The sequence below is a fragment of the Peromyscus eremicus genome, chromosome 19 (assembly GCF_949786415.1).
Source record: "Peromyscus eremicus chromosome 19, PerEre_H2_v1, whole genome shotgun sequence".
Classification (NCBI taxonomy): domain Eukaryota; kingdom Metazoa; phylum Chordata; class Mammalia; order Rodentia; family Cricetidae; genus Peromyscus; species Peromyscus eremicus.
The window spans coordinates 34840659-34860423 of record NC_081435.1 but is presented as its reverse complement, the minus strand read 5'-3'; the positions used below and the strand labels follow the sequence as shown (position 1 = coordinate 34860423).

Here is a 19765-nt window from a genome sequence, read left to right as displayed (position 1 = left end):
TTCACAAACAAACAAAATCTTAGGAAGGGATTTACGAGGTGCGAGAAGGGTTTCTAAAACGTTGGGAAGGAATAGGAAAGATTGCCCAACCGAGGGAGAAGTGTCAGCAGAGCGGATGAAGTGCTCTGCTGAGCCTCTTGGTGGTCCACAGTGTGCGGCTTCCACTGTCGCCCCAACCAGACACCTGTGGGAAGTCTGCCCGAGTTGACTTCGCGCCTCCCGCCAACTGCTTCCGGGTCGCGGCGAGTGTCGCTTCCGGAGCAGCATGGCGGCCACGGAGGAAGAGAAGCTGGTGGGGAGCGGAGAGGGAGAGCGGCTGGATTTCCTGCGGGACCGTCACGTGCGGTTCTTCCAGCGCTGCCTCCAGGTCTTGCCGGAGCGGTATTCTTCGCTGGAGACCAGCAGGTAACTCGAGGCTGCCGCGGCGGGGCTGGCGATGGCGGCCCCCCGGATGCGAGCCGCGGACCGGCCACACAGCCGGGACCCGCGGGGCTGCGCTGCCGCCCGGCCGGCCTTAACCCCGAACCTGGCCTTGACCAGCCTGCCCTGGGCCCCCGGCTCCCCTCCACTCTGCCCTTCCTAGGGCCTCTCCTGACATCGCCACCGGCTGCGGGCACCTACTCCTCGCGCCCAGGGAGATGTGTGGAGCTCCAAGCTCAGGACTTTGGGAACCTCCTGGTTCCGCCTCTTTTCACTTCCCAATCGTTTTCTGTGAGCTTCCTTTTTCCACTCCCTTAACATCCTGCTAGTCACTTTGGTTTCTCTACTTTTACAAAAACCCAGTACAAAGCGTTTATCCATCATCGCTTCTGTACAGCCCTTCCCCCTAATTAACTCTCAGTTGAAAGGCAGGGAAACACTCTCCTAAGATGTGATTAGAAGTTTACTCGTGAGGAATTGTAAATCAAATGGTAGGGCTAAAGGGTTCAGTGTTGCATGAAGCACGGTAAGGCTGGAATTGGCAAATGTTTGACATCTGGCCGAGGTTAAGGAACTGTTATAGAAGTTGATCAGAGAAAACAAAAGGAAGACATGTTTGCTGTGCACTGCCGTGTTTGGAGCGAGGCTTCAGGGCTACCTAGGGTTGGATGATAAGAAACACTGGTTTTTGTTTTATTTGAGACAAGGTCTCGCCATGTAGGCCTAGCTGGTTTGGAACTCACTGTGTAGACCAGACTGGTCAGAGGTCCTCCTGTCTCTGCCTCCCAAGTGCTGGTATTAAAGACATGAGCCACCACACCCAGCAACGCAATTTGGCCCTGGTATCCCCACATTTTTTTAATTAGGAGCTCCCAGTGTATTTTCAACACTTGATGACTGGTTCAGTTTGGAGATTTTTGTGGATGACTTCTACAAATGTGATCAAGAAATACTTAACTGGTAGATGCGAAAATACAGCCGAAGAAGGCAGGCGAGCACTTTGAGTAGAATTCAGTGCTGTCTATATGCAGACCTTCTGAGGTAAATAGCAAGCACATGCACTGTAATCAGGTTTCTGTAGAGAAGCCTTCCTTGACTACCACCTGTATTTACTGGTTTGTTTAATAACTTTCTGTCACATAGAGTTCTGTCTCGTGTATCGCATTGGAGCTGCCTTGTTTGGTTTGATTGTCAATAGTCACATTTGGCTATTTTAATCTGAAGTAAGTAGATCTGATTTTAAATTTAGCTCTTCTTTTACAATAGCCAACACATTTCAAGTTCTTGACCACATTTTAGCCTCGGACTGTTTCTCTTCATATCTGCATCTTTTTACCATTATACTAGGACCTTAAGCGGCAGCTGGCATATAGAAGGCATAACAATATTGGCATAACAGATATTTGTCAGATAGTGGGAACTGAGCCCTAAAGGATGAACAGAATTTTTTAAAGCATTTAAATTTTTAAATTTAACGTGTCTGAGTATTTTGCCTGCATTGTGTCAGGTGCCTGTGGACACCAGAAAAGGTCCTGGAACTGGAGTTAGAGATGTGAACCACCATGTGGGTGCTGGGTCTTGAATCCTAGTCCTCTGGAAGAGCAGCTCCAAGATAAACAGAATCTTTAAAAAGACACAGTGAAATATTGTTTATTCTCTTTCCTTTATCCATAGATAATGGTTCACCAGCATGAGTTGCTACTCTTCATGTACTACATGCCTACACTTCAAAGTACTATTTCCAGGGATAGGAATGTGGCTCAGTGGTAGAGCAGCTTCCTAGCATGCTGCAGGCCATCCGTTAATTCCAGCATTAAAAAAAAAGTCCAAAATTTGCACCATTGATAAAGTAAGAAATGTTTAACCTGGCTATCAGTAAAGATTTATGATTGCATTTTCAAAATCCCATTGTGTATGATGTGTAAATTAGAGTAGTGCATGTTGGTACTACAGAATATGATTTCTGCTCATAACCTAACTGTAAAAATTGTCTAAACTCATAATTCACTAAATAATGCTAGTATAATCATAGCATTCCACACCAACCATTATATATTAGAACATATGTAACTTCTCAGTGTATTGGTTGAGAGATGCTGTCTTCACCCCTGTGTCTAGTGCATTGCACTTGCATAGAACTTTTGAAGATTTATTATTTATGTGTGTATATTTGTGTGTCTATGTAAATATATATGCATGTGTATGCAAATGGCTGTGGAGGCCAGAAGAGGGTATTAGATCCCCTGGAGCTGGAGTTACAGGTGGTTAAGAGCTGCCCAGTGTGAGTACTGGGAACTGAACTCAGGTCCAATGCAAGAACAGCCAGCAAGTGTGCTTAGCTGTTGAGCCATCTCTCCAGCCCTTCCTATAGAACTTTTAAAAAACAGTTTTTAATTTTCTTGAGGTTCATTAATAACCTCATTTAAAAGATAACAATGCATTGGGTCTGTAGTGTTTTGTTTTTCCTTTTTTTTTTTTTTCTCTATTTCACTTTGGTTTTGAGTTTATTTTTTGTGGTTCATATTGATTTTAAGTTGTTTATGTTCTTCTTACTGACAAATACAAAGCAGCCGAGGTTGCTTACTTATTTATAGAAGCAAAATCTCACTGTGTAGTCCATGATGGCCTTAAGCTCACAAGCTGCTTTTTCCTCTTGAGTACTGAGATTACAGGTGTGTGCAACCACACTGGTCGAAATAGCTAACTCTTGGGCTAATGTTAGATTGTATATTTAGACACCTAGTAATAGTTTTTGACCCACCGTTTTTATAAAATCACTCCATTTCTGTTTCTTGTACTGCGATAATTAGGGATTGTGAAGCAAAGTTCTTGGAAACAACCACACCTTCCACTGAACCTTCCCCGAGGCTGGCTAACTTCTGTGTGTGTGTGGGGGGAGGAGGGGTGGTTTAGAAAGTTGCAGGTCTAGAACCAGTTGCAATATATCTTGGGCTGTCCTCAGTCCCTAATGGGCCACCTCTGTATCTGGCCTAACATCCTTGTTACTAATAGTTAAAAAACAACATTAGAAATGTATTAACAGACTTCCACCAACCAGAAGACCAAGAATTTCAGAAAATAAATGAGAGGCCTGTACCAGAGATTCCACCCTTTTGCCTTAATCTTTAACATTTACCTAATACTTCCACCATTTATTGAAAAATGATTTAATTTATGACTTTCTTTGTTCTATTGCTTTAAAAACTTTAAACTCGATAACTACATTGGAATACAGAATTTGGGGTAACCTAAATCTCTGTTCCTGGGCCATGATCATTCACACTTGGCTCTAGAATAACCTATGCCTTAACCCCTGTAAGGTGAGAGTTGTGATTTTTATGTTCACAGAATAAATCATTTTTTCTTTTTCAAATGGCACTGGCATCATGAAAATAAGTGTATTATTTACTGTTTTACCAAAGAGCTGTGTTTTTATAACAAAAACAGAATTTTCAAAAACCGTTTTTGGCAGTGATAAAGAGAATTTGGTTATACTGATAAAGAGAATTTGGTTATACTGATGTGAGACAAGTAAGTAGTTGTTGTGAGGGAAGTAGTAATGGTCTGACAGTATTTTGGAAACTGCTCTGTGTGAGCTGACCAGGTTCTGAGGCTTTGAGACCCTTGCTTTGCACCTTTCTAGAATAACCACTTCCGACCCAGACTTCCAAGTGTCTTCAACAATGAAGACATCTTTGTGTAGATTTTAGGTAGGGCTCTCTATAAATCAAGTTGCATTCTTATAAAATGTTAAACCAGCAGCTGCAGGAAGAACTAGATGGCACTGGAGAGATGGACCCACAGTTAAGAGTGTGTCCTGTTCAGTTCCCAGCATCCACAGTGGTTCACTTACGACTGCCTGCAACCCCACCTTCATGGAATCTAATAACCTCGGCTCCCCTCCCCAGGCACCCGCACTCCTGTGCACAAACCCACATACCCACATAGACAGGCACACACATAACCCTTGTTTACCTCTAGCTGGTGGTGGGACCTGAGAGAATGGAGCCCATAAATGAGGCAGACTAAAGTTTTATGCAATAACCAATTTTGTTCAGAGCATCACACAATTTCTACTCTGAAGGTTAAGATGAGTAAAGTATCCAGTCACAAGAGGAAGCTGCTTGGGACAGGCAGCTGCAAGTGAGAACATGTTTTTCCATAGAGGCATATAAACAATAACAATAGCCAGTCGTAATGGGTGATCCGAAGTCAGCTCACTCCTGTCCACTTTACCTTGGAAGGACATAAAACATAATCCAAAAACAATTCTGTGTTTTTGAAGAAACTGAGATCACAAGACTCTTAACCTTGTTTTCTTGGAGTTTTCTCACAAGTACTCAGAACTCTCCTCACATGACTCTATTCTTGGACCCCTAATTAAACATAAAAACCTCTTAATTCTAACACCCCTAATTAAAAATAAGAAAGTAAATCTAACAGTACATATATGTGAGCACAGGCACACACACATAGAGACATGAACACACAACAAACACATACGTGCTTTCAGCCTTCAAGTGGCTCCCATGCAGTTTTCAGTGTGTTCTTGTACCCCACAGGTGAGTAGGGTGCATGATTCCGAAAGTCCCTTTCTTAACAATTAAAAGAAGGGGTTGACTGGTACTTACTAAGAATAAATTGTGAAGTTTTTGGTTTGTGTGTTTTCTTATTTGACAAGGTAGAGGGATGACATTTAAATTATTTTAAAAGTAGAATGAAGGTTTTTAGTTGGTTTGGTTTTTGTTATTTTTCCCTTTGGTGTTTTGTTTTGGGTTTAAGCCAGAAATAGTTCACTGGTTTGATAGTTAAGGTGATATTTTACTTTTTTTTTTTTCCCTTTAGGTTGACAATTGCATTCTTTGCACTCTCGGGGCTGGATATGTTGGATTCCTTAGATGTGGTGAACAAAGATGATATAATAGAGTGGATTTATTCCTTGCAGGTCCTTCCCACAGAAGACAGTGAGTGAGTTTTTAGCATTTTATTTTTAGTATGATTAGCTGTTCTTGGCATGGCATGCATGGGATTAGCAAATTAGAATTTATTTGTACTCTTGGCATACTTTACATATCTTTATTTTTCTTGTAGTTGAACACCCCTTTCTGTCCAGATACAACACATAACTAGTATTGGCATTAATTTCTCTTGAGAAAACAACATAGAGTCATGGGAATTACATTGAGACTCACAAATATAGCAGCACACTGTGTTGTATATACCTACATTAATGACTCATTATTTGTATTTGATGTTTATATATGACGAGTCCTTTAGCGTTTGGTCTGTTTTTTATTCTTAGCCATTGTTTTTCCATCTTTAGAAAATTTCTCTTGGTCAATTGCTGTATTTCTTAACGCTTAGTTTTTTTTTAATTAAATCTCCAAAATTCATAGCTTCATGAATGACATATTTTGAGAGAAAGAAGTAAACAGTGTATCTTCAATTTATACAAAATATAAATGTAGTTCAGATGACCTGAAGTTGTGGTGTGTTACTCGGCAGGTACTTGCTACCAAGCCCAGTGACCTGAGTTTTATCCCCAGGACTCAGTATGATAGAAGGGAAGAACCAGCTTTGGCAAATTGTCTTCTGACCTTCACACATGTGCTGGGGCATGCATGTGGCCCTGCACACACATACACACAAATACATAAATGTGAATCACCACAATTGTGGTAATTAGTAACTAACTTCAGAAAATGAACTAAAAATGTTTTGTTATAGTAACACATTAGAAACAAAATAGGTATTTATCAAAACTAAAATATTTAAGTCAACTATGACACAGTAAAAAATGTTATGTGGTGGTAAAATGATAAAAGGAGACCTGTAGATGCACTGACTAAAAGTCTGCCTGTCGTATATGGTTAAATGATCAATTGAAAACACACAGTCAGCGTGCTGGTGTGCACCCATAGTTCCAGCTACTTAGGAACTTGAGGCAGGAGGATTGCTAGAGGACTGGAGTTCTAGACCAGCTTAGGAAATTAATGAGATCCTTTCATCTGGCCTCAAAAACAAATAAGCAAATAAAACACAGATGTTTTAACAGTTAAGTCTGTAAATGTAAATGTATAGAGAAAGCCCTTGAGAGGATATATAGAATATCTTTGTGGAGGGGGAAGTAGATGGAACAGAAGTAAGAGAAAGCAGGATAAGATCATTTTTTCTAGGTATCTACTGTGTTTGAATCATCTAATAAAAATGTTTCTGTTTTTAAATTAGAAAAAAAACTCTTCAAACAATGAAAATAAACAATTTAAAACTGAAATCTATATACAAATATTAATTTAATAGCAGACATAATGTGTATTATTTGATATTTTATAATTTTTCAAAGCACAGCCAGATAATTATCAGATTTATTCTTCATCTAATCCAGAAGAAACCGAGAGACCGAGTAGTTGGGGGTAACCAACTGTTTTCTTACTGGATTCTGGATTTTAGGCCCACTTCACAGGAGGAAACGCATGCCTGGCACGTAGATCTGGCCAGAGCCTGTGGTGGAGCAGCTCACAGGCCCCAGAGATGAACTATTGCTGTCATCCTGCTACAGTGACGTAATAGCAAACTGCCCTCTAAGTCTGTGATTTTCTCCTCATTAATTAGTGCAGCTTCAGACCTCATCAGAGGAGCTTTATGCAGTAGAGTGTGGTTAAAACAAAAACTCAAAAAATGGTCAAAGTGCAGAGACGATCTCTCTCTCTCTCTCTCTCTCTCTCTCTCTCTCTCTCTCTCTCTCACACACACACACACACACACACACACACACACACACACACACACAGAATGGGATCCCAGGGAATTCTGGGCATAACAGGACTGTTTCACTCACAAACTCACAGTGGCTCTGGTTGTCGGAACAAGACCTACACAAGATGAAGCCAGTTGACATTCTAGCATGAGGGAGGAGGGGCTCATAAGCTCTCACCCCTAACTGAGGAGCTGTGAACAGTTGGTAACTGCTGGAAGAGGGACAGAACAGTGTTCTTTGTAAAACTTGCTTTTGTGGATGGCCCCACACTCAAGACTGTATGGGCAGCACAAATTGGAGTCCAGGGTTATTAAAAAAAATACCAGGTGGTGGTGGTGGTGGTGGTGGTGGTGGTGGTGGTGGTGGTGCACACCTTTAATCCCAGCACTGGGAAGGCAGAGGCAGGCAGATCTCTGAGTTCGAGGGCAGCCTGGTCTACAGAGGTAGTTCCAGGACTACGCAGAAACCCTGTCTCAGAAGAAGAAAAAAAAAGGAGCTGGAGTTTGGCGTGGGGGGGGGGGGGGTAAGGAGGGAGGAGTGGATCTGAGAGGAGTCAGGGAAAAGAGACAGTCATAACTATGATCAAATCCATTGTAAAGTTGTCTGATGAGGTCAGAATTATGACTACGTAAGCAGAGTGTGTCTGAGTCCTTGCACAGACGTTAAAAGATAGAGTTGGATGGACTGACAGGCTCTCAGGTCTCAGTGCTGCCTCTGTCTAAGTGCCATGCGGACCGTTTAAAGACATGGTAAAGATTAGTCAGCCATCCACTCTGGGAGTGTAAACACCCTGCTGGCGTCTCATCAGTGTGTGCTTAGATGCTTGCAGCATTGGGCCCTTCTTGTCAGAGAAAGTGTTTAGGAAGCAGGGGTCAGGCTGTGAATTGTATACTCCCTCCCTCCCTGGTCACCAGTGAGAAGTTACATCCCTTCGTTCTGTAGATAAAGATAATGAGGTCCAGAGGCTTCATAATTTGTTCATAGTAACACAGACCGTAATGATGCTGGAGGAAGCACTTGGGTAGACTTTTCTGTTCTCCATTGACTCAGTGCAGTGGATGCTGTAACTCTGAGGCCATCATTATAGTAAGTGGATTGACGTTTTCCTTAGAACCCAAAAGGTAGCAGATGGGTGGGGTAGTGTGAAACATCAATACCTACTGCCTCGCTCCTTCCTTCCTTCCTTCCGTCCTCCTTCCCTCCCTTACTTCCTTCCCTCCTTTCTTTTTTGAAGTAGATTTTTTTTTCAAATTGCTCCTCCCTCTCTGCTGTCTTTGTCTTTTTTTCCTTTGAGACAAGCTCTCACTGTAACACAAGATAGAAGTTGCCATTTAGCCTGAGGTAGTCTCAAACTTGCGGTCTTTCTGCCTCAACTTTCTGGAATTTTCAGGCTACCACCATACTTCAATTGCTACTTTAAAAACAAAAAAAATAGCAACAACAATAACAAAAAACAGTATTCTTCCAACTGTAGGAAGTGTGGTTTCGTGTAGTTTAAATTAGACATACTCCGTAGTTAGGAAATGACTGTTTGAAAAGCGTGATGATTCAACCCACCCCAGTCTGTGTCTGTAGGACCACCAGTCTCTGATGGCTCAGGTCAGATCTAAATCTCCAATCTCTTAAGAAATCTCTGCTAGTTCTTTAATTGGTCTAGGTCTTGTTCTAAAACTAATTTTGGAAATTTGGAAAATAGACATTAAACCACCTTCTAGCTGTGGATTGGTTTGTTTCACACGTTCCTTTTTTTTTTTTTTTTTTTTTTTTTTTTTTTTTTTTTTGGCGGAGCTGTGGGTTGAACTGAGGCCTGGAGCATGCTAGGCAAGTGCTCTCCCATGACCTACATTCCCAGCCTAACTATTCAATTTGCAGTTCCTTTGGGTCTTTCTTGACATCTTTAAAACAAGAAATTGGGAACAATGCATACTCCTAATAAGAAAGCCTTGTGTTTCTTAAGACCTGTGAAAAGTTATTTCTATATTTGTAAACGTGCACATTTTAAAATAAAATTACCGAATTCCTCACTGGAATTTTATCTGCTCAGTGCAGAAACCTGACTTTTAAAGTGGAATTCAAAACCATGACTTACATTAGCAGCCTGAGCTCACAGTGAGGGTGCTACTGTAACCTAAGCATAGCCTTTTGCTACATGTGCCTAAATATAATTTGGATTGTGTTTAGAGGGAAATGAAAAGCTTCTTATGAAAATCAGCTCCCTTTTTGATTGTTTTGTTCTGTGTATCCCAGCTTTAACACAGACTCACAGGTCTCCTGCCTTAGCCTCCCAAGAGCTGGGATTAGAGCTGTTTTTTAAATTCTAAAATGTTTTTTAAAATTCTCATTAAATTTACATATTTTGTAAGTTTGTGTGATATGTGTGTGTGAGTAAACATGCACATGCCACAGCACCTATGGAGGTCAGGGACAGGTTCATGCAGTGGACTCTCCTTCCACCTCTACATGGGTTCTGGGGCTCAAACTCAGGTCACAAGCCTTGCCTGGCAAGTGCCTTTACCCAGTGAGCCATCTTCCCTGCCAACAGTGGTTTAAGACTACAAATAAGTCATCTTAACACCTCAATATTGTTTTAAAACTGTCTGAATGTACTGTCTTCTAATGCTCGTCATAGAATTGGTTTTTATTTTGAACTTACTAGCAAACCATAGCCTTTAAAGTGAGATATTACCCAATCATCAGGCAAAAGTCAGTTTTATTTTTCAAGCCGACATTGTAAACATGTTCTCTGATAATACAACCCTAATACTTTATCACAAAGTATGCATATACATATTCCATGAACAAATTCTTATGCTTGTTGCATTCCCGTCTACTCAGTTTTCGTTTTTCTTACTAACTTGGACTCTTCTGCTCTATTATCTATTTATTTCCATTGTAACATAGACTTCCTGACTTTGTAGTTGGTGCCACAAAAGTAAAGGGTCCATTATCCAAAATGTTCTAACTAGAAATACGACTATCTGGGCTTCATATTCATAGTTTTCATGTCAGCTTCAGATAGGACCAAGATATTTCTACATCTTATTAAGTTCTATGTACAACCGGTTCTTGTGAGTAGACTGTATGCAAGGAACTTTCTTTTTTTTTGCTTATGCTAAGTATGAACACTAGATGGTGCTCTTGAGTAAAGCTTCAACCTCATCTAGAGCATAGTTCAGTGTTAAGTTTAGAGCGAATTGCAATTATCCTTGAATATAATGAAATGGTAAGTTTCTAGAATTATAAAGAAAAAGCCAGCAGAAAACAAGCTTGACAAGAACTAGAAGAGAATGCCCAATGAACTTAAAAATAGTAAATATATTCTCTTATTGAACATCATTTTCACAACCTTGGTACTTAAGTTTATGACTAATAAAGCAGATTGATAAATAAATCATCTTTCTTGAGCACTAAGTTTAATGTTAGTAAATGTGCCATGAGAAATAAGATCTTCCTTTGAGCTATTGTTTACATTGAAACTATTTTTTTCAATCTAGTTTCATAGTCCACAAGCAATTCAGAAGAGGGAAGAAATGATACATTGTCTTCCCTATGTTGTGATTGTCTCCAAAGACTAAATAGATTTTCATGGTGACATTGTATGCTCCTATTTGGAAAAGAAGAAAAGACACCTTTAATTTGATATTTTTCTTTAAAAAAAATTGCAAAGAGGTTAGGGGCTCTTCATTTCTTCTTGTTTTATTTTTGATAATATTTAATTGGTCAGTTTTAAATAGTTACTGTTTATTAAGCCATGGACCCTACTATAACCTGAACATATCCTTTATCCCTTAGAAGAACCCTGCAGCATACTACTTGCAGTATGTTACTGTTCCAGTTAGGAAGTGGAAGAAATTTCAGCTGGGCATGCTGGTGCATGCTTGAGGTCTCATCACCGGGGAGCAGAGACAGGAGAATCTGCAGCTCAGGGCCTTGGCTGTATAACAGTTTGAAGGCCATCCTGAGCTACATGAGGCTCTGTCTCAGACAGACAGACATACAAGAGAACCAACTTAGACAGATTGTTAGGTGCATGTAGAGCACAAGTCCTAGAAGAAGAAGGTCATGAGTTTGAGTTGGGTTTCCTGTGTCCAGGCTGAAGCCTCCAATCGATACACAGTTTTTGAGCGTCAGTTTTCTTGCTGCTGCTTCTCAGAAAAGTTGTGGATTTAACCCACTAAAACTAAGAAGCAGACGTGTACTCACTTGTCTCTAAGTGATATTTTACTCTGAAGCATTTTCTTTGAACCCAGACTGTATATAAAAACCCCTAACTGGATTGTCCTAAGTTATCAGGGAACTCAAGAACTTCCTAATGACGGTATAGACTTCAGAATGTGCATAGATCTTTCTTTCAAGCAGACATGGAAATGGGATCAGAGTTTTACAGCAAAGTATCAACAAGTTGGTAGCTTAGAAGGAGATCTTTACAAGGGGTAGTAAAAAAGGAAGCTGATGTTCAATTCAGATCATACAGGGAGAGACACTTTGACTCTGTTTACCCACCTTGAAGTAAGTAAAGCAAAGTCGTCATGAAAGGACAAAGGTGGAGGGGTATGTGGAATTCTACTGAACTGTCCCAAAGATTCTTGTTTATTCATTTTTCAGTCAGACATTGGGTACTTCTGCAGGACTTTGTGGATGATAGTTAAGGTTATACTATCACCTGATCTTAAAATGCAGCATATCCGTAGGTCTTTTCCACATACACATCATCTCTCTGTGTGTCTGTATGTGTATATACATATATGTGCATGTGTGTGTGTGTGTGTGTGTGTGTGTGTGTGTGTGTGTATACACAGTACAGTTACATGAACAGCAGGTCAGTCAGAAGATGTCATGAAAGAGCAGAAGAGAAAGCCATAGGGACACGAATCTTGCAAAGAATTTGAGTGATAGCTGCTCTCTGGTAAGAGTCTCGTGTGTAAGAGACTATAAGCGAGGCTTTAGGAGCCAAGGGGAGCTCCTAACTGATAGCCAGCAGTGAGACTGAGATCAGCCGCACAGAAACAGGAAACTCATCTGCCGACAGTGTGACCGAGCTGGAGGCGGACTGTTCTCTAGAGCCTCCAGTAAGTAAGGTAGTGCTGTGAAGGCTTTGATAGCACCTTGGGAGACTTGGGCTGGACTTCTGATCCTCTGACACAGTAACATGGTGAATATGTGTCCTAAGGTCCCACCGTGGTGACTGCTTGTCCACAGTGACTCAGAGGATGGAAGTCTCCCTGGTCCTGCCTTCCCACACAGCTGCTGTTTTCCTTATTCCCTCCAGGCTGTTAAGAATGTACCATTTGTCTAATTATAAACATCATACACATGCTTTGTAGCCTTTGTTTTCTCTTGTTCAGATACAGATTTCCTTGTTGTTATTTAGTTTTACTACTAATTACTTTCAAATTAGCATAATGCACCCTTTAGTAGACACAGCGTGGGATCTTAGGCCTGTTAGACGGTCTGTCACTTTTGAACTTTCACCGTCATACTGCGCTGGATACTTCTGTGCATATGACCTTGCTCATGAGGGTCCTGACATACATTCTGGGGTGTAGTGTCACTTAGACAGAGGGTATGGTTTGGTTGCTCGTTAACAAAGCTTAAGTGACTTACAACTTTAGTCTACCAAAATCACGACACGCTCACTGAATTTACTGCCACCCAGTAGTACTGCCAACAGAGAGAAATGATCGCCGGGAAGTGATCTGTTTAGTAGTTTCTCATCTCCGCAAAGATCTATAAGCTGCCACTAAGAGTTTCAGGGAAGCGAAAGCTGAACAAGGCTCTTGCCTGGTTTGGAGAAGCAGAATGGGGGGGACGTTATGATTTAGCCCTCCACTCATCCTAGAGATGGGAGTTCATGGCATCAAAGCCCATTTTAAAACCATCTTGAGTTTTCATTAGCTGGCAGTTCTGGTGTGCTAATATATTCTTGCCTTTTACATCTAGCTTACTGATTTTCTAACAGCCATTAAGCTCATAGTTATAGATGCGCTTGTAAGTTCTCAACTTATATCCCATATATATCTGGAAAAAGGGAAACTTAAAGATAGAAAAACAAAATGATAAGTATACTTTGTAGAGACCAAGTGTGAACTGAAGTATTGTACATACTTCAAAGCCAGGCACCCAGAACACAGGTTTAAGACTGAAGTATGAATATGCATTTTCTCTGGGGCGATGGATCAGTTTACACCTTTAGCTTACTCATGTGTCAAGAAGCAGTGAGTCAAGGTGGATTCTAGAGCCTGTTGTGTGGGCTACCTCCAGCATGTCACTTAACCTCCGGGCTGGTTTTCTGATGAGCCTTCAACATTATCTCATGTAGAAATGGAGACAATGGGCCTTAATGTGTAAGAGGACTTGCTGGGAAACCAAGGGGACCTAAGTTCAACCCCCAGCACCTACATGAAAACCAGGCATGGCTGTGCATGCCTGTAACCCCAGCTGTCGGAGGTGAGGGGCTAGCCAGCCTAGCTGGAACAGTGAGCTTCTAGTTCAGTGAGACCCTGTCTCTAAATATAAGGTGAACAGCAGTAGAGGAAGACTCCTAGTATCCTCTCCTGGTCTGCATGTGTGCACAGCCATGTACACCCTCACCTATGTGCACCATATGTACATGCAGAAGGAAATGGAGCTTTGGTACTAAAATACTGTTACGGAACAATTCTCAGGTTAAACTGCTTTGGGTCCTGTACAGAAACTGTATTTTCACACATGCTTTGTTTTCTAGGGTCAAATCTAAATCGCTGTGGTTTCCGAGGCTCTTCATACCTGGGTATTCCATTCAATCCATCAAAGGTTAGTTCTGTTTAGGTTGGAATGTGGGAAAAGGACATAAAGAGATTTAGTAGATGAAGACATTTAGAAAAAACTAAGCTTCTAGGTTCAGTATGCTAAATAGAAAAAGAAATGTCTTAAGTGAAGACTTTAGCCCCTTTCCTAGTTTTTTTGGCATATATATATATATATATAAAAATTTATGTTGTTACCAAAACTTATCTCTTATTATTATGTGTGTGTAGAAGTTATTAGTGATTTCCTGGAGAAACTGGAAATACAGTGCTCAGGAACTTCTGTGAAGCCGGTGAACTTCCTGTGCCACAGGACTTAGTGCTGGGCTCATGTTTCTCCGGAGAGTGGGAGCTGCTCTCCAGGAAGTGACTGGGGACCCTGGCTAATGACTTTTATAGCAGGAAGCTGAGCTTCCCCAGCAATTTATGCCGAGGCTTTTGAACCAGCCCATGCCAGTGTATAGGGAAGAAGTGGAGGAGCAGGCCCAGAGCGAGCACTGGCCGTTCCACTGTGGCAGAGTGACCAAGGTCCCACTCACAGTGGGAAATGGAGAAAAGTTGTTTTTCCTTCCTTCCTTTCTTTCACCATGATGTACAGTGTAGACCTCAGGGCCTCAAGCATGCCAGGCTCTCCCAACTGAGCCATATCCCTGCCCCCTTTCACCTCTTTTTTTGAGACAGGGTTTCTCTGTGTAGCTTTGTGCCTTTCCTGGATCTCGCTGTGTAGACCTTGAACTCACAAAGATCCGCCTGCCTCTGCCTCCTGAGTGCTGGGATTAAAGGTGTGCACCACCACCACCGCCCGGCCCCCTTTCTCCTCTTTACAAAGAGGTCTCACAAGCTAAGGTGCCTAAAAGCTCATACCTGTGGGAGCCTGAGATAGGAGGCCTATAATGAGTTTGAGGCTGGCCTGCATTCTATAAGCAGTTCCATGCCAACCTGGGCTACAAAGTAAAAATGTGCCTCAGAAACAGAGAACAAACCAAAAAGAGGCTTTTCTGCAATGGGTTCGTCTGTTTATAGAATGGTTATCAGTCAGTATGGGATTACTCTTGAGAATTTCAAGAATCATGTGTAGTTGCAAGAGGGGATGAGAAACTCGCAGTTATTTATACTTTGATTGAAGATTCTGGAATAAGTAGCAGTGATTGTAGTGATGACAAGATTTGGTTGAAACTCTTTGGGCTTTATTCTTTTCACTTAAACTGTAGACAAGCTTATCTGAATCATGGTCAGATGACATCAGTAAGATGTCTCCAATCGAGTGCCTTGGTCGCAGGGAGTATGATAACAAAGGATTCATAAAATGTGTTTCTTTTTTTTTTATACTTGAATTTTCCAACTTAAGTGAACCCTGAATAAAGGGAGGCCCTCTGGTTAGTCATAGGAGCAGAATTATCTGTCTTGACGTAGGGAATGATGTTTATTGTGTAGTACAAGATCATGTGCAGATGTAAGCTGTACTTGATGTAAAACAGTGATATATTACATCTTCACAAGATAATCTCTGCCTCAAAGGCATCTCATAGCATATTTTTAAAATTTATTTTGATACAGGGTCTTGCAATATTGCCCAAGTTGACCCTAAAATCCTGGGCTTAAGCCTCCCAATTAGCTGGTACTGTAGATGTGCACCATTGCATTTGAATCTCTGCACAGTGTAGAAATAATCTCCCTTAATGAAATGTTTGCTGCTGGTTCTCAAGTTCTGGTGAAACCCAGTTTTGGCCCTCAGTGTACCTGGCCTGTCCCCTCGGAGGAGCCAGGTCTCACTGTATGTGGCCTTCGACTGAATCTCTGTGGTAACAGGAGCTAGAGACTCATGAAATCACATAGGCCTACAAAAAGCTGTCATAGAGGATGAGAGTGTAGAGTCTATGAGACATACTAACCTGAGGAACCGGGAAGAGATTTTTCCAGTACCATATATAAAGAAAACAGCTTCATCATTTCTTTTCAGAAACCACTGAACCACCTGTGCGCCTTTGACATTCTAATACATGAATAGAATTTGACAGGCCATAGACACTCATGGATCCACCCACCTTAACCTTTCCACTTATTTTGCATCATAAATCCTATACTCTGTTAAATTATATAATGCTTTTAATGCCCCATGATTTTCCTTCCCTGCTTCACTTTTATTTTCTTGTCCTTATCTGTACTATCCCTCTTTCTGCAGGAAAGAGTCCCTGTTTAAATCTGTGTAGTACCGCATCTCCTTCATGACCACTTGAATGACCGACTCTGGATTGTAGTTATGTGCTCTCTTAAAGGTCACAGTTCACATTTAATTCACGTTCGGATTCCCTATCACTCTTTTAAAATAGCAGGTGTTTGGTTTAAATACCGAAAAATGAGACCTGCTTTGGCCATTCCAAGAAGGCCATTATAGCTGTGAAATAGAATAGTCAAGAAAATTAGGGCTTGAGTTCTGAGGAGGGACTTAAAAGGTGTTAAGATGAAAATTGGTTTGGTGTTAGTGAGACCATATAAAAGAATTGTATGTAAGGGTGGATCAGTGGGTGGCTTCAGGCTTCAAGGGTATTGAATATCATGCAGATTTGCTCTGTGAAGAAGCACGGGTCATTGTGCAAGAAAATTGTGGGGTTAAGTTGCTAACCCTTTTTAACATACATACATACACAAAACCTTATTGGGTTAAGTTGCTAACCCTTTTTAACATACATACACAAAACCTTATTGGCTAGATTCCTTATATGAAGCTTAAATGTGGTTTATTTCTGAGTTTGTGTGACCTTGCTTCTTCTTATACAGTTGAAGTCCTTACATTTACTTCTTATATTCTGAATGCTAATGTTTATTAGAGGTTGAAATGATTAAACTTCATGACAGTAGGATAATAAGGTTATGTGGTGAATAATAATGTATTTAATTTAGGTTTGTACCATAAACCATAGCTTTTATTTTGTTTTTTTACAGTTCTGGGAATTAAACCTACACAGTAGGCAAGCACTTTACCCTTGAGCTATATTCCTAGCCCAAATTTTGCTTCTTTTTATAAATTTTTGGTTTTTAATATTGAATGAGTTTTTAACTTTATAAGACATAATTTTTTATAAATATAGGCTTGAACTAAGTAGAAAGTTTCAAATACATGATTTATTCAAATGTCTTAATTATTTTCATGAAGTTGGAGGAGTATAAGATTTTGAAAATTATGTAGCTTTGTAAGAAGACATATTGAGATAGTAAAAATTGAGGCTTTTTTTCCTCAGGTAGATATCTATACAAATTGGTATAAGGAACATTTACTAAAACCTCATGTCAAACCTCATTTATGAAATAAAATTTAAAATTTCAATTAATTTAACATACTATTAATTTTGAATTTAGAACCCTGGAACAGCTCATCCTTATGACAGTGGACACATAGCGATGACCTACACTGGCCTTTCGTGTCTAATTATTCTTGGAGATGATCTAAGCCGAGTAGATAAAGAAGCGTGCCTAGCAGGCTTGAGAGCACTTCAGCTTGAAGATGGGAGGTAGGAGCTATTTGTTATTATTTTATGTTTACATAAAAACTATTTGGAACTAGAATATATACTGGATATAACACTATAGTAGATCTTTAGAGGATCATATTCTCCTTAATAGCACCATCCAGGACTGGAGTACAACTCAAGAGTTAGTGCACAGTTAGTGTGTGAAGGCCCTGGATTAGATCCCCAGTCACACAATGGAAAAGTGCTTAATGGAAAAAGTACCTCGTTTTATATGAACAAAAGTAAAGCTTACTTTCTAGTAGAGCTCCTTTCTCTTTAATTTGCCTTCTGGATGAAACACATATTTTGAAATAAGCTATTTAGTTTGAGTATCCTTGAAAGTACTGATGGGAAAGAAAGGAATGCACATTAAAAACTATGTTCAAAGTGAGGTGGCTTGCTCTCCAGCTCATTGAGGGACACTTTAAATGATAGAGAAGTTAATGCTCACGATACTTGGTGGTTTATGTAAGAGTTTAGGTCACTACAGTTGTAAGTTGTAATGTGATGAAGTAGGTAGCCATAATCTCCAGTCAAAAGACTCCACAGACCAGTCTGCTGCTGTGTTCCGTCCCTGCCCTGCACACGGTGGTCCTTGTTTCCTTGTCAGTGTTTTCAGAACACTGTTCTTGACTAGGGAAAAATGACCGTAGACATAATAAACGGACATTTGAGAATCCGCTGTTGTCCTGGATTATTGCCATCAAGAGGACAGGAACACAGTATTACCTCTTCAAAACTAAACGGAATGAAACTCAATATAATAGATCAGTTAATAGTTATCTATATATACATTGAGGAGAAATTTCACATAATAAAATTCAGGTTTAGCAGTTTCTTACTACCAAATAATACGTGTGAGGTTTTACTTGCTACTTTTTCTGCTGTCCTTACTGGGAGTAAATTCTTAGTCTGAACAGTAGTATCTGGGCAGTGACAACTCATGAGGATAAGTGATTTCGGATCATTTTATACTGTGGAATGTGGTGGGAGGAAAGTCAGCAGTAAAGGGTTCTGTGAGTAAAGACACATGGCATATGTTCCTGGCTTGAGCTAAAGGATCTTAATGCAGCTTCACGTCCTTGTTTTCAGTTTTTGTGCTGTTCCTGAAGGCAGTGAAAATGACATGAGGTTTGTGTACTGTGCCTCCTGTATTTGCTATATGCTCAACAACTGGTCAGGCATGGATATGAAGAAAGCCATCAACTACATTAGAAGAAGTATGGTGAGTTATGTTGTTACAACTGGACCAGTTGAGGTTATTGCTGGGATTGAGGGCTGCAGTATAATGCAGGCCTCATCTCTTCATCAAGATGGAGAAATAAGAGTCATAAGATGAGGTTTTTGGTGGATTGTTTCTCAGAATATCATATGGAAATAATCTCAAAGAGCATATTGGTTTCTTGCTCATTAAAATATGTGCCTACTTGTGTTTTCTAATCTAATTTTAAAGATGATAACTAGAAATGTTCCTCTCACACAATACAATTTATTCTAGCAGTGATAAGGAGAGCTTAGCCACAGCCAGGGTCACCTTTTGTTCCTGCATCTTCTGGATAAATTAGAGGTGGCAGAGCTGCTCTCCAGGCTTATCACTTCCCAACTTTGAGGGTTCACAATTTACAGATGAGAGTTCTTAAGCCGATTAAGGCTAATTAATTCAACCTCTAGCAGATCTGTTACTACCTCACACTGGAATGTCTGAGCTCTTAGAGGAGTGGAATTGGTTTAACTATGCATCAGATGTTTTGTTTTGTTTTTGAGATAGGTCTCACTATGTAGCCCTGGCTGACGTTCAGCTCACAGAGATCCTACTGCTTCTGCCTCCTGAGTGCCTTATGCATGGATTTTATTGAATGTATAATACACAGAGTTTAAAAGCTTGTGACTGCAAAAAGAAAAGACTTTGAAGAGTTTTAAGAGGAAAGAGCCATGAGCTGAGCTTATTTCTATAATCTGAGCTGTCTGGAGGCTGAGGCAGGAGGATGGCTGAGAATTTGAGGGAGGGGAGGAAGGATTGAGAGTGGGGGCGTAGAAAGAAGGGAGAAGGAAAGTAACATGTTAGGGGTGGGTGATAAATGTTTATTTGTCCTATTTCTGCTCACTTGGGTAAGGTGGTAGTTTCACTGTAAAACTAGTGTTTTTCTTTTTGTGATTATTAAGCATTTCATGGTAAAATATGTGGAGAATAAGTAGCTTGTATCACATAACCTTTTATTCATTCATGTTGTAGTGTGCATGGTTTTCTACCCTAGTACCTATCCTATAATAAGTAGAAATTCCATTATAAAAAG

General features: G+C 40.5%; 1 protein-coding gene across 2 annotated transcripts in view; it reads left to right on the top strand.

Moving 5' to 3' along the window:
- The first annotated feature begins 254 nt into the window (after window positions 1–254).
- Window positions 255–19765, top strand: part of Pggt1b (protein geranylgeranyltransferase type I subunit beta) — a 40636-nt gene continuing 21125 nt past the window's right edge. Inside the window, exons 1-5 of one of the 2 annotated variants that reach the window (XM_059246273.1) lie at window positions 255–405; window positions 5266–5384; window positions 13902–13969; window positions 17320–17471; window positions 18564–18696. In XM_059246273.1, coding sequence (XP_059102256.1) covers window positions 266–405; window positions 5266–5384; window positions 13902–13969; window positions 17320–17471; window positions 18564–18696 — 612 coding nt within the window. In that variant the 5' untranslated portion in view covers window positions 255–265. Of the gene's footprint in view, window positions 406–5265; window positions 5389–13901; window positions 13970–17319; window positions 17472–18563; window positions 18697–19765 lie in introns of those variants that run through there. The other variant, XM_059246274.1, reaches the window with a different exon arrangement.